Raw genomic sequence first — 13775 nt, 5'->3', positions numbered from 1 at the left:
TACAGGTAGTAAAACTCTGTCTCTCTCTCTACAGGTAGTTAAACTCTGTGTGTCTGTCTGTCTCTCTCTACAGGTAGTAAAACTCTGTCTCTCTGTCTACAGGTAGTTAAACTCTGTGTCTGTCTGTCTCTCTCTCTACAGGTAGTAAAACTCTGTCTCTCTCTCTACAGGTAGTAAAACTCTGTCTCTCTCAACAGGTAGTAAAACTCTGTCTCTCTGTCTACAGGTAGTTAAACTCTGTGTGCCTGTCTGTCTCTCTCTCTACATGTAGTTAAACTCTGTGTGTCTGTCTGTCTCTCTCTCTACAGATAGTAAAAATCTGTCTCTCTCTCTACAGGTAGTAAAACTCTGTCTCTACCTCTACATGTAGTTAAACTCTGTGCTGTAGTAACTGGCCTGCAGCAGCAGCAGTAGTAGTAGTAGTAGTAGTAGTTGTGTGTTTATAGAGGTGAGGGTGAGCTGCAGCTGAAGCAGGGCGGGCGGGCAGTGGCAGGAACACACTCTGCGCCCTGTGGGTGGGTGGTGGGTGTATGGGTGGGGGGGCGTATCGTCCTAAGGCGCGTATCTGCCATTTAAAGGCAGTGTCTCTGGACAGGAATGCGTGTCCTGTGCGCAGCGTCGAGGCAGCAGCGCTCCGCTTTATTTTTAAACCCGCTGGGTGGGTCGAGCGGCGGCTCAGCGCGAGAATGAGCCGTTACGAGCCCAGAGGCTCCATGTTGCAGCAGCAGCAGCAGCAGCAGGTCCCCCTCCCGGCCCCCTTCACCTCCACCACCCTGACCCGCACCCCGGCGCCGCTTATGGGACTTTAACCAGCGCACAAATTACACTGGATTTCCCCTGAAAAAAAAAAAAAAAAACGAGGAACGAGCGCGAGCCCCAGCCTACCTGCTGAACGCTGTGTAAACTGTGTTGGTAAGTGTTGAACTGGTGAACTGCTCGATAACTAGCTAACAACTTAATTATTATTCCACACACTGATAGTGATTAATGATAGTGAATGATAGCATTAGCAACTTCAGCTAACGTTAGCTAATTAAGACTTCTGCTTTTACTTTTTTCTTTTTTTCTTTGAGACCCTATACAAATATAGACACTAACTGCCTGCAAAAGTTTTAGAACACCCTCATTTCCCCCCTTTATTTTTACCATTTAATTTCATTCATGTCCAGTCAGTAACTGAAAAAATAATAATAAAATAATAATAAAAAAAATATATTGTATTTTCACCCTACCTCCTGAGAGGGAAGATACAAAAAATACAATAATAATGATGATAAATACAAAGGGATAGTACAGGTAGAAAGAATAAATAAATAAAATAAATAATTTAACCCCTGAACAGAATAATTTAGCCCCTTGTTTAATACTTATTATGTCTTTCATTTTAGCCAGTGAGCTAGCCTAGCTAACTCTAGCTAGTTAACTATCTTAGGACATTACTGACAACCTGTTTAGTGTTTCCTCATAGTAGTAAAGCTACATTTGCTCACTACTCTTAAAAATAAGTTATTCCCTCGTTCTATTTTTAAGTTTTATTTAGGATTAAGTCAAAACAACAAATAACAAATGTTTTTTTACAATGTGTAGGTCAAATGACAGGTAGCAAAAATATGTGTTATATAACATTTGCAAATAGTTCTACAGTGTATAGAACAAGAAATGGTTCTTTAAATGTTAGAATGGAAAAATAGGTTATACTGGATTACATAGGACTAAATTTGTGTATGTTGTACTACTCTTTAGTATGTGTTTGACAGTGTTTCCAAGCCTAAGATAAGAGATAAACAAGGCAGAGCGACTCACTGCCTTTCCACAAAACAAGCTTCTATGTTGTCAGGTGCTGTTTGAGCATAGGTGCAGTACCAATTAAAGTTTGGACTTCTTTATTTTTATAATTTTTTATATTGTAGATTGATATAGAAAAAACTATAAAGGAACACGTGTGGAATTATGGAATGGTTCTCTAACTGTCTTAAATGAGCTCTAGAGGTGCTGAGCTCTTGTTAACTGCTGTCTGCGCTTCAACTTTTCCAAACTTACCTGGTTTGTTTTGTCTTATCTGTTTGTATGTCAGGTGTTTGAGAAGGCCAAACACTTTTTGTCTACTACACAATTGGGTATGTGTTCCTTCATAGTTTTTAATTCTCTGATATTAATCTACAATTTAGTAAATAACACAAATATAGAACAAATATTAATGAGAATGTGTCCAAAGTATCTAACATTTGACTGGTACTGTAAATGTTCAGTGTTAAATGAATATGTAAAAGTTTCATGACTTTTTTGTTTAACCAGTTGCAGTCGACTAGCCAAGACATGTTTGATTTGTAATGTTTGATTCTTTAGTTTAGAAAGGGAATTGCTAGGCTGATTTTGCTAACAGACACTGGATATGAACTGTCATCAATCTGACTAATCTCAAAAAACTCTAAAAAGCTAAAAAATAAATAAAAAGCAAAAAAATATATACCATCTAAATGGCATAGATAGACCGTATGTGAATGTTTAAGCCAAAATTGTGATGGTTTATTAGACTTCATTAATACAAAGTAGTTTAATTGTGTATTACAGACAGACAGACAGATAGATGTCTGTTCAATAAATATACTCCAATATAATATATTCCATTTTGTACTTCATATCGACTTGTTTTTGAAAACAAGTTCTAAAATAAAGATGCCCACTTCAGATATCAAAAATGTTTGGGCTGATCGACTTCATCTAGACTAGGTCATTTTCATTTGATCATGTTTTTTTTTTCTTGCTGAAGTATTCCTTTAAAAAAATGTTAACAGTTATACACATCAGTATCAGAGTTCAGTGATGCTCTCTTGACCATTTAAGAATCATGTTAGTATTAAGTTCTTTTTCAGGAAGCCCAGTTTAATGCACGCCTCTGGTCAGAAGGTGTAACTCGCTCCTGGAAAGACTAGAGGGCTCAAATAACAGGCAGTCCAATACTCCCTCCCATCATGGTGTCTCTCTCTCTCTCTGTCTACTTCCCTCTCTCCCTTTCTCTCCCCATTAAATAAACAACATGACTTCACAATATCAGTGAAAGAAAAACAGCTGGGTTCTGTCGCCCAGCATTTGACACTTCAACAGTGACAACAGTGAATTTAGGTGGCCTGCCTAGGCCTCACCTTATAAGGGAAACTGGCTGTACTCATGCACAGCGATGTTCACAGCCTAAATCCATTCTGAATTACAGTAAATATACCGGTACTCCAGGAATAGTTTTCCATTGATCATCCCTCCTTTTCTGTTTTTTTGGCTTGCAGCCTCTGCATGCTGTTAAATCCCCTTTCAGAAATAGCTGCAAGGCCAGGTTTTAGAACAGCAGCAGCACAAGGTTTTGAGTAACAGAACAGAACACCCACTAAAACAATATGTACTCATTGCATGCTATAATAGCCACTTGCTGCACTTTTGAAAGATTCTCTTGGAGGTGATTTCTACAGTAGTACACTCTAAGTGTCATCAAGTCACACCTGGCTCCTGTTACAACTGCTCATCTTTACAGTTGTGAAAAGTAGACCTTCTAGATATTGTTAGGTTGAGGTTATGTAATTCAGTCAGTATCTATTGTTTGTTTAACATAAGTGTATCTTAAACCTGCACCAGGTCTGAGTGAGCTAATTAGTCTGTATTGGAATTTGCAATAGGGCTGCAACAATTAGTCGATATAATCAACAATGTCGATTCTAAAAATGCTGACTTCAAATGTTCATTGTCAACTAATTGTTACTTTGTAGCCCTAAACAAATTGATTGGGACAAGACACAATGGGAGAAGGGTAATGGGCTCACTCACACAGTTTACACTTATCTCTGCCTGTGTTATTTACAGGGCAATGTTCTGGCCATTTCTACGGCATTTAAATCTCATGTTCAGCTGTTTCTATCATTTTGAACCGAAACAATCGTTAAATAATCAGAGAAATAATCAACAGATTATTTGACTACTAAAATAATCATTAGTAGCAGCTCTAATTTGCAATCACAGATTCATTTGAATTCAAGCAATTCAATAATGTTTGCTAAAGCTTATTATTTTATACAGTTACTTACTATTATTTACTGCATTATAGTACATTCACAAATACAGTAAACTTGCATTGTACCATTTGTGATACATGTTGTGTGTTTTTGCAGTAGGTATGGTATATTTTGAGATGCACCAATGGGAATTTTGGGCTTATGACAGTATATGATGTTTTGTAAAATGTGATTAAAACTAATGAAAACTAGTTGTGAAAATAAAACAGGCTCACAATCAAAAACACATATCTTTAACAATTCAATTGTAAACTAACTGTAAACACTTTTATTATTCTTAAAAACTGTTTTCAAATCTACTGCATGGGTACTTGGTGGGACTGCATGATAGACATAATCATAGTTACTGGGCTTTAATTGCTTTCAGTCCACTGGCATTGTTACTGTATGTTGGAAACTTTAAGCAGACTCCTCCCATCTAAACTGTAAAAACTGTGAAATAGAATGGGGCAGGTGTTGACTGAAAGTGCTGAGGAGTTTTTTCCTCTTGCAGAGGAGATAGACGGAGGTACCTCACGTGCTGTGTGTTTGAGCGCAAACGTAGTGGAGTGGGCTCTGTGGGTTATGATAAGGGAATTCCCGCCGAGGGAGGGCGCGTCATTCTCTGATAACATCCCCCCTGCAAGCTCCTGATACAGGACAGAGAAGAGAAGATGCCGCAGCAGGGCCTCTTCTCTGAACACAGACTGTCTCTCCTTTGTCCTCTCCTCCTTGTACTGCCCAGTAGCTAAATGCTACAAGATCTTTGGGATCAAAAAATCCGGATTATTATTCAGTTTGTTAGATTGACGACTTTTATAAATGATTTAGTAGCTACTATTCAAGGGATAAATAGTAAATTAGAGTAACTACAGTAAGGATGTAAATATTCCGGCCCTATCAGTCAATGTTGCAACCAGATCACTGATTGAAAATATACATTTTAATAGACAGAACACCTATTTTTAGGCTAATAACAGAAAAAAAAAACGTTTAAAACACCTGGTACATTTTCTTTAAAAAATAGAAATTGGCTTGCTATCACTTGCTATTAGTCTAACAATTTCAACATTGCTAATGCTAACAGACAATGTGGCTAGCAGCAAAATACACTCAAAGTCATTTGAAAGCATTTGTTTTCTAGTCAGTCCTAAAAGTCTCCTGCATGCCTGAATCACAGCTCATAAGACTGTTTAAACGTAAACCTTGCTGAATGACCACATGAGTCGACGTGTGTAAATTAGCTCTAAAGAGCGTAGCGTCTGACGAAGATGTTTGTAGAGTTCTGCGTTATTTTACTCAGAGGGGTTGCCCAGCCCCTGTGTGAGGTGATAAGGCCAGTCAAGAGTGGCATGCCTCACAAAGATATGAGCTATCTTAGCTGCTAACCTTCACCCACCATTCCACAGAGGCACGCGCATACCCACACACACACACTCATACACTCATTTTGAGCCAGTCGAGGGGAACAGTATGCTGAAAATGGCGGCCTTTGCAATGTGACCGTTTAGTGCATGTGGTATTGCCCTTGTGTCATGCTTTTTCAAGCTATTTTTGAGTATTTTTCTTGGTAAACTCTTGTAAGTGACCACATTGGCTACACTAGGTAAGAAGTGGTAATGAAAAATATAATTTACAATTTTTTTTACAACAGAATGCAAAATAAAGAGGCTAGTTTTGATGTTGCTTTGTTTATAAATTTCATAGTCATGCAGTTTGAGTCATTCACTCCTGGTTACTAAACAAATACATCAAAACAATCAAAACACCAGTAATAACTAATGTGCAGCAAGCATATTTAAGTCTGACTATCTAGAGATGAATTTAGCTACAGTGCTTTTTAAAAGTCCTAAAAGAAGATAATCCGATTAAACAAAAATCTTATACTTTGTAATTTATTTATTGAGGGAAATGATATAATATTACATATTCTGAGTGTAAAAAGTATGTGAACCTTTGCATTTAGTATGTGATGTGACCCCCCCTTTGTAGCAATAACTCCAGCTAAACATGTTGGGTAACAGTTGATCAGTCCTGCACATTGGCTTAGAGGAATTTTATCCTGTTCCTCCTTACAGAACAGCTTTAGCTGTGAGATGTTGATGGGTTTCCTCATATTACAGCTTAACGCTTCAGACCTTTCCACAACATTTTGATTAGATTAAGGTTAGAACTTTGACTTGGCCAACATTAACTTTATTGTTCTTTAAAAATTGGTTGGTCGAACAACTTATGTGCTTAGGGTCATTGTCTTGCTGTGTGACCCAAATTCTCTTGAGATTCAGTTCATGAACAGATATCCTGATATTTTTCTTTAGAAATCTTTGATATAGTTTAGATTTCATGGTTCCATCAATGATGGCAAGCCACCCTGGCCCAGATGCAGCAGATGCAGCAAAACAGGCCCTGACAATGATACTACCACCCCATGTTTCACAGATGGGATATGGTTCTTATGCTGGAACACAGTGTTTTACTTTCTACAAACAGAAGTCAGAAGTTCTATTTTGGTCCACAAAACATCCTTCCAATAGCCTTGTGGCTTGTCCACGTGTCAATGGTACCAAGGGTAAATGAATGTGGCTAAAATCAAGTCAGATAGCAGTCACATGAAGTAATCAGATGTAAATGTTGTCCTCCCTTTATGATTTGGCTGACACTGTTACCCACAACAACTCTTATTTGAATCCTGTTACACCAGTGAGCAACTGTACTGTAAGTATATTTTGTGAAGACCCTTATTGCTGTAGCGTAATGTGCTAAACACAGAATCTAATACTAGCCTGCCATCAGAAGGGCTGTGCTGTTGCTCAGTACTCTACTCCAATCACAGAAATGTACAGACGGCATACCAGTACTGATGGGTATCTATATCAAGTTAATGCCGGCACATGCTGGATCATATATCTGTGAGCCTGTAATACATTTAATACAGTTAGCCTAAAATAGCACACACTCATACTGTGTAATGTGATGTTGTTATCTGTGTGTTATTTGTCTGTGGAGTAGTTGAATGTTTGAGTAGTTTGAGCATGATAGTATACATCTTATGTGCTTTAATAAGAAGTAGCTAATTTTAAAGGTTAGACGTTTTGAAAGAAATGGTTTCAAACATTACAACAAAAAACAAATTATACCATCTGTATTTACCTCCATGCTTCTTGACTGAATTTGGACTAAGGGTGAAAATGGCACAAATTTGATTTAAGAGACTTCTCATTTAAAGAAAAATCCGGTGTGAAATGGACTTGTAGTGAAACATAATAATGAGCACAAACAGCTAACAACAGGCTTACAATGCTAGGGATAAGGGCATGGCATTGCCCATGCAAAGAATTCACTATAACAAGCTCAAAGTAGCTCCACACTTCATTGGTAGAATTTTGATATTGACACCCGGAAATTTACCTCAGTGTGTGTATAAACAGCATATTTTATTAAACTAAAATTTTATCTGTGCACTTTCAAAGTTCTCAGTGTCTCATTATAAATGTCAGGGCCCTTTAGAATTCTACCAGTGAAGTGTGGAGCTACTTTGAGTTTGTTAATGGTGTAAAAATAGCAATTTATTTACATGGGAAAGGCTATGTCCCTTTCACTAGCATTGTAAGCCTCTTGGGTGCATCACCTAAAAGTGGTGTATTTCAGAATGCTGGTGGTAAACAGAGGTTGGCTATTCGACAAAAGTTTGTATTCGTTATTCACTACACACAAAGTCCATTTCACACCGAATTTCTCAGAATGTCCAAAGTGTCTCAAATCCAAAGCCTATGCTGTAGCCAAGGTGGGTCGCATTTCTCAGCTGCTGTGTTGTATAAGGCTATTCTAAAGAGAAGGATTCTTTGGAAACAGTGAATAAATTCAGCTGACAATTTATAGAAAACAACTGTTGTATCCTTCACAGATACAATTCAATGCACACGTACAAAGTGAAGAGAAAAAGAAAAACAGCAGCACAAAAGTTTGGCATAACGAAGCCTTCAGAGCAGAAATTGATTTAAAATGTTTTAAAATTGTTTATAAATTATTTTTGTGAAGAAATGACAAAGCACACGAGTTCGGAACATTGTCAGCACAAAGCCTTTTTATACTGTGAGCAACAAACTACTGAGATGAAGTCTCAGGACAGTTTATATATGAGTTTATAGGACAGTTCTAGTGAGGATACAGCCTACCTCAACTGCGGCCCAGGCTTTGGAACACAGCTATTGTTCTTCTCATGCTTCAGCATTCTTGCTTTGACCCAGCAAATGAGCACCACCTAAAAAAAAACTGTTAAATGTTCAATAGGAGCAGATGAGCAGCTTAAGAGTAAGTCATGTGTGTAGCATGATCTGTACTATAGCAGAAGTGGTCGTGTTTTAGTCACTGAAGAAGCTGGGCTGGAAGCAGTGTTGCCTCTTTATATCCATGGAAAGTAGCTAAAGGCTGCTGGAAAATTGCTGATTGCTGGTAGATGATGCCAGGTGTTATTTAGCATACTTTGACATCATCGCATACGTTGCTTCTCTGCTGCTTCTCATATATTGTATACTGTGTGTATACTGTATGGAATGTATTTGAATAAAGCCAAATTCACAATAAAGCTGTTTTTATTTTCATAATTCTGTTTCTGTTGTCAGAAAATTGGATGGGTATGTATTACAGCTTCTTGTTGTTTTCTGTGTAGGACCTTAGCTGTCCATTGAATTGTGACATGTATATATTTTTGAATGTGTATGTAATGTCCAAGGCTGTGTATGTTTCTATTTTTAGTATGGGTATTTAAGTTGAATACAATTGCACAGTGTGCAGAACTCAGAATCGTCAGTTGCCACATGGACTCAATCCAGCATGTGGATCCAGCATGTGCCGGCATTAACTTGATATAGATACCCATCATTCTGAGTTCTGCACAGTGTGCAGAACTCAGAATCGTCAGTTGCCACATGGACTCAATCCAGCATGTGGATCCAGCATGTGCCGGCATTAACTTGATATAGATACCCATCAGTACTGGTATGCCGTCTGTACATTTCTGTGATTGGAGTAGAGTACTGAGCAACAGCACAGCCCTTCTGATGGCAGACTCAAAGGAAGGGTGTGTCTCTCTCTGTTGCAGTGCTGTACTGGCAACTCTCTTTTATATTAAAAAGTTGCACAAACCAAAACTTGTTAGATTTGACCCTAGGTAGTATTCTATGTACTAAATCTTGTAATAAAAACTACAAAATATTAAACTCCAATGAAGTTGGAATGTTTTGATGAGCTGACGTTAAGATTTGGATGTTTACCAGACGTTGAATTTTGGTCACCATACGTTACAACAGAATGTTGGTATTTTACATCAATTTGACATCAGAATGTGACGTTTAGAAGACGTTTGATTTTGGTTACATAACATCATAACTTAAAACCAACAAAATATCAGTATCATATGTCCTCAATATTCTTGTACGTTCTTTGTCTGCGTAGGTTGCGTGTTCTTTGTTCCCCATTTCTTTTATTTTTAGATCCTATGTTCGATTTTGTTTCATTGTTTGTTTGTTTATTTCTGTTAATAAATCTTATTCGCATTTGTGTCCATTTCCGTTTCCTCTCCCTGCTCCCGTACCTGACAGTCATGACCAACATTCAACCAGAAATGAATGTCTGTTGACGTTGGTGGCCAGCTGGGTTGCTGTGACCCAGCGAATGAACACCACCCAAAAGATCTGTTAAAAGTTTAATAAGAGTAGATGATGAGATTAAGAATAAGTCACGTGTGTAGCATAATCTGCAGTACTGCAGAACAGGTCATGTTTAAGTCACTGAAGAAGCTGGACTGGAAGTGGTGTTGCCTCTAATTTGGGGTTTGTTGCATAATTTGGCAACAATGGAAGACATTTGGGCTATATCTGTTCACATAAGGAATCTGACCTTTGTTTCAAAATGTTTTTTTGTCTTACGTCATCTAAAGGACTATTTGGCGTTTCACAATGAAAACAGTAAATTAATCACCGTCTCTTTTCTCTTTTTTTTTTTTAGATCTTCCCTCTGCCCCTGATCAAAATCTCCTGAGGTCACCAGGCCCTCTCTGCCTCTGGCAGTCATGACCTCCACCACCGACTTTGACAATGCTGAGATCACTCAGCAGTACAGCCGCATCAACACACGCTTCGAGCTGTCCGACGAAGAGCTGGACAACGACAACAGCTCGGCCCGGCTGTTCGAGCGCTCACGCATTAAAGCTCTTGCTGGTGAGTTCTGGATTTTGAACTTTTGGTAGTTTGAAACTGTGACTGTAACATTCTCTCTGGACCTTGTGTTATAAAGATAGGATGTCTATTTTTAACACTCTATTCTTTTTAGTGTGTCATTCCCATTGCATTTCTTACTATGAGGTATTTGACTTCATCTGGGTGGGTCTGTATTGATTTACTCTTAACTCCAATAACACACACAAGTACATGACTCTGGACTAAACTGAACCCTTTACCCCCATTCTCTCCTCTTCCTCCCCCTTCACTCACTGGGCTGACTGAAATCTCTGCCGCATGCCCAGCGTGCCTTACTGTGATGGAGCTGGACAGCTGCCCTGCCTTTCCACGCCCAGGGCTCAGTTTTGCAGGCAGTGCGAGACTGTCATTTCTGCCACACCTGTGGGGTGCTTGTGCAAAGTGACAGACACATAGGTGTTCCAGAAACCCAGCTACACTGACCGGGTTATCTCTGACAGAGACACAATCTCTCTGACTAAAATACTGTGGGTATATTTGATCACAGTATGTACACGTGATCTGTGTGAGGGTGTACTGAAGTTCCACTACACCACACATTTTTGGTTGCAGTTTCCACTGCAACCAATACAGATGATACACCTTTTTCATTAACTAAACACTTTGTGAGGTGAACTGTGTGTGTCAGAGCATAAAAAACACTACAATGCTACAACACTACGAAGGACATTGATACTCAGCCTGTTATGTCTTGCCTGTCCCTTTTACCTTTTCTTTATTCAAATGTTTGCATTTTTTCTTAATTTGGTAGGATGTTCAAAACCTTGTTTTACAGACCAATTTTTAATTAATTGAACACCCCTTCTAATGAATGCATTCAGCCACATTATGTTGCACCCTTTACTGATTCATACAGCTCTGGAAAAAAATAAGAGATCAACTAAAAATGACGAGTTTCTTTGATTTTTCCTAATTGAAAACCTCTGTACTATAATCAAGAGGAAGATGGATGATCACAAGCCAACAAACCAAGCTGAACTGCTTGAATTTTTGCACCAGAAGTGGCATAAAGTTATCTGAAAGCAGTGTGTAAGACTGGTGGAGGAGAACATGCCAAGATGCATGAAAACTGTGATTAAAAACTAGGGTTATTCCACCAAATATTGTATAACACCAAAGAAGTTCATTTTACTTAAACATGTACCTATAAACAGCAAAGTCAGAGAAACTGATTTAGAAACTGAAGTGGTCTCTTAAGTTGTTTTTTTCAGAGCTGTATGTGAAGAGAAGTATGTCCAATAGAATAAAACACCCTGGTTCTGATAAACACAAATCTATTATAATGCCTGGCATATGCTAGAGGAGTATTAACCCCTACTCAATCGAGCTGCGGAGCAGTGAAACTGTGTGCTTTGGAATATGAGGCTCTATCCAATAGCATTTAGCTCTTGCAGTCAGATCGTCATAACAGTTTTTGGAGACAGTAGAACAGTAAAATCAGTTAACTCAGAAAAAAACAGGATACACTTGAATTCCGAAGAAACAATGAATAACTACTTTTGTCCATATCGTGTAATTCAATCCCTTACTGATTTGATTTAGTACTGATTTTGCCTTTAAAACACATTCATGAAGATGAACTCTGTTCTGAATAGCTGCTGCATACTGTACCGTATTTAAAAAATGCCTGAATTCAAAGTTATGGAACAAACTCTAAATTTAGTTGTCCAAGATATGGCCCCTTTAATAACGCCCCTTTCTTCTACACCTTAGCACTGTACACTGACAGAACATTTATAAACAAAAAACTGTTGTAAGTGTATTAAATTTTCTAAGGCATCTTCTAGACTTTGGGACTACTTTTCCCTCACAGTCAGACTCAAAACTTCCAACTTTAATCCTAAAGTATTAGATTCATCAAAAGGCCAATGTACACAATGTTACCCAATACCTATATGCATCCAATAGATGTTTTGTTTTTAAACTGGAGCTATATAAACCAAAATCAACTTGATAAGTACTCTCAGGTAAACTAATTTAGGTGGTGTTTCACTAAATAACACATTGTTATCTATTAAAAGGTACAAAAATACATTGAATAGCTCGAAACAGTAATAACAGCCATTCTTCTGTTTGCCTTTTGGCTGTCTGTGACTTTAAGACAGGAACATGATGCTGGTGGTGAGAGCCGGTGTTGTGTTTGATGTGCTATGTGAGTGCAGTGATGTTTCTGTAATGCAATTAGAGCTTCCTGTCTGAGAAAGGCAGACCCTCAGTGTAGAAAAGAGAAAATATGGAGAGATTCTTTTGTGCTTATAGATGAATAAAAACATCCTTCAGAGCTTTAAAAAAAAGATGCATACAGTATTTCACATGATCTTTGACAATAGGCGTACTTGTAGGAACATGTCCCCATGCTGACACTTGATATTTTTTTATCACACGTGAGCAACAGAAATTATATTTGCAACACACACACACGCATAAGCAACACACACAACCTGAGAAGAACAATTTCACACTTGTTATCTGATTTTCACAAGCACCAGACTCTTGTGTTTCCTACATAAGTGGGGTGTAAAATGCTTCAATACACCAGTCTGCAAGTGCAGATTTTGCTGGGCTGATTGCATTATTCATTAAAGTAGGGAGGCACAATGATATCAAAATCATATTGGGATCAGCAGATAATTGTTTAAAAGCATATCATTAACAAAAGACAATAGACAGATGTTCACATGCTTGATTATGGTGTTTACAGTAATACAGAAGAGCAGAATGATGTGCTTCTTTCTGGCCCCCTAGTGGCCACTTCGATTAGCAGAAAAAAAAGAAAATCAACTTCTGTGGGTTGCCATGTTTGTTATTGTTGCATAAAAGATGCACAATCCTTTTTGTCGTGTTGGATGTGCTGTAAGAAAAGGCTAATTTGACCAGTTTAGGTCTGCAAATGCTTAATATTCCTCTTATTCTGTCAGATTAACTCAAGTAAGCTTGAGTAATACTCTACTAACATTCATATTATGTGTTTATATTGTTTAGAATAAGAATTTTATTGAATATCATGTTATTACAAATAAAACATAGATTAAAGAGCAGAAGTGGAAGCCATTTATGGGTCTGTGGTTAGAGGTTGGTCAGAGTGGTAGTGCAGATTTAGTAACAATTTTTACATATTTTCTATATGCTAATGAGTCAATGGATAAGTAGATGGAAAATATTGATTATGAACATCAGTGATTCTCATACAGTTCTCATAGTAGTAGTGCATTGTTATATTAAACTAATAACAATTTTTAAAGTATGCACTAATATTTGCACTAATATAAACATTACATTTAATTGATTTAAAATATATTTTATATCATATGAATATTCGGTACAACATAAAAATAAGACTACTTTATGAAGGGTTTATAAATAGTGTATGTGGGAGTTTATTCATGGTTAATAATTAGGTTGTAAATACTTTATAAATCATTATTAACTAGTTACAACACCAAGTTTTTTTTTTCCATCAGTCAGCATTAACATATCTATA

At 37.6% G+C, this 13775-nt stretch overlaps 1 protein-coding gene across 1 annotated transcript in view; it reads left to right on the top strand.

Annotated features, from left to right (window-relative positions):
• The first annotated feature begins 583 nt into the window (after positions 1-583).
• Positions 584-13775, top strand: part of sptb (spectrin, beta, erythrocytic) — a 53822-nt gene continuing 40630 nt past the window's right edge. Inside the window, exons 1-2 of the mRNA XM_022672919.2 lie at positions 584-912; positions 10044-10255. Of these exons, the coding sequence (XP_022528640.2) occupies positions 10108-10255 (148 nt within the window). The 5' untranslated portion in view covers positions 584-912; positions 10044-10107. The remainder of the gene's footprint in view (positions 913-10043; positions 10256-13775) is intronic.

The sequence above is a fragment of the Astyanax mexicanus genome, chromosome 14, assembly GCF_023375975.1.
Source record: "Astyanax mexicanus isolate ESR-SI-001 chromosome 14, AstMex3_surface, whole genome shotgun sequence".
Classification (NCBI taxonomy): Eukaryota; Metazoa; Chordata; class Actinopteri; order Characiformes; family Acestrorhamphidae; genus Astyanax; species Astyanax mexicanus.
The sequence above is the reverse complement of the archived record's forward strand: the minus strand, read 5'-3'. Positions and strand labels throughout refer to the sequence as shown.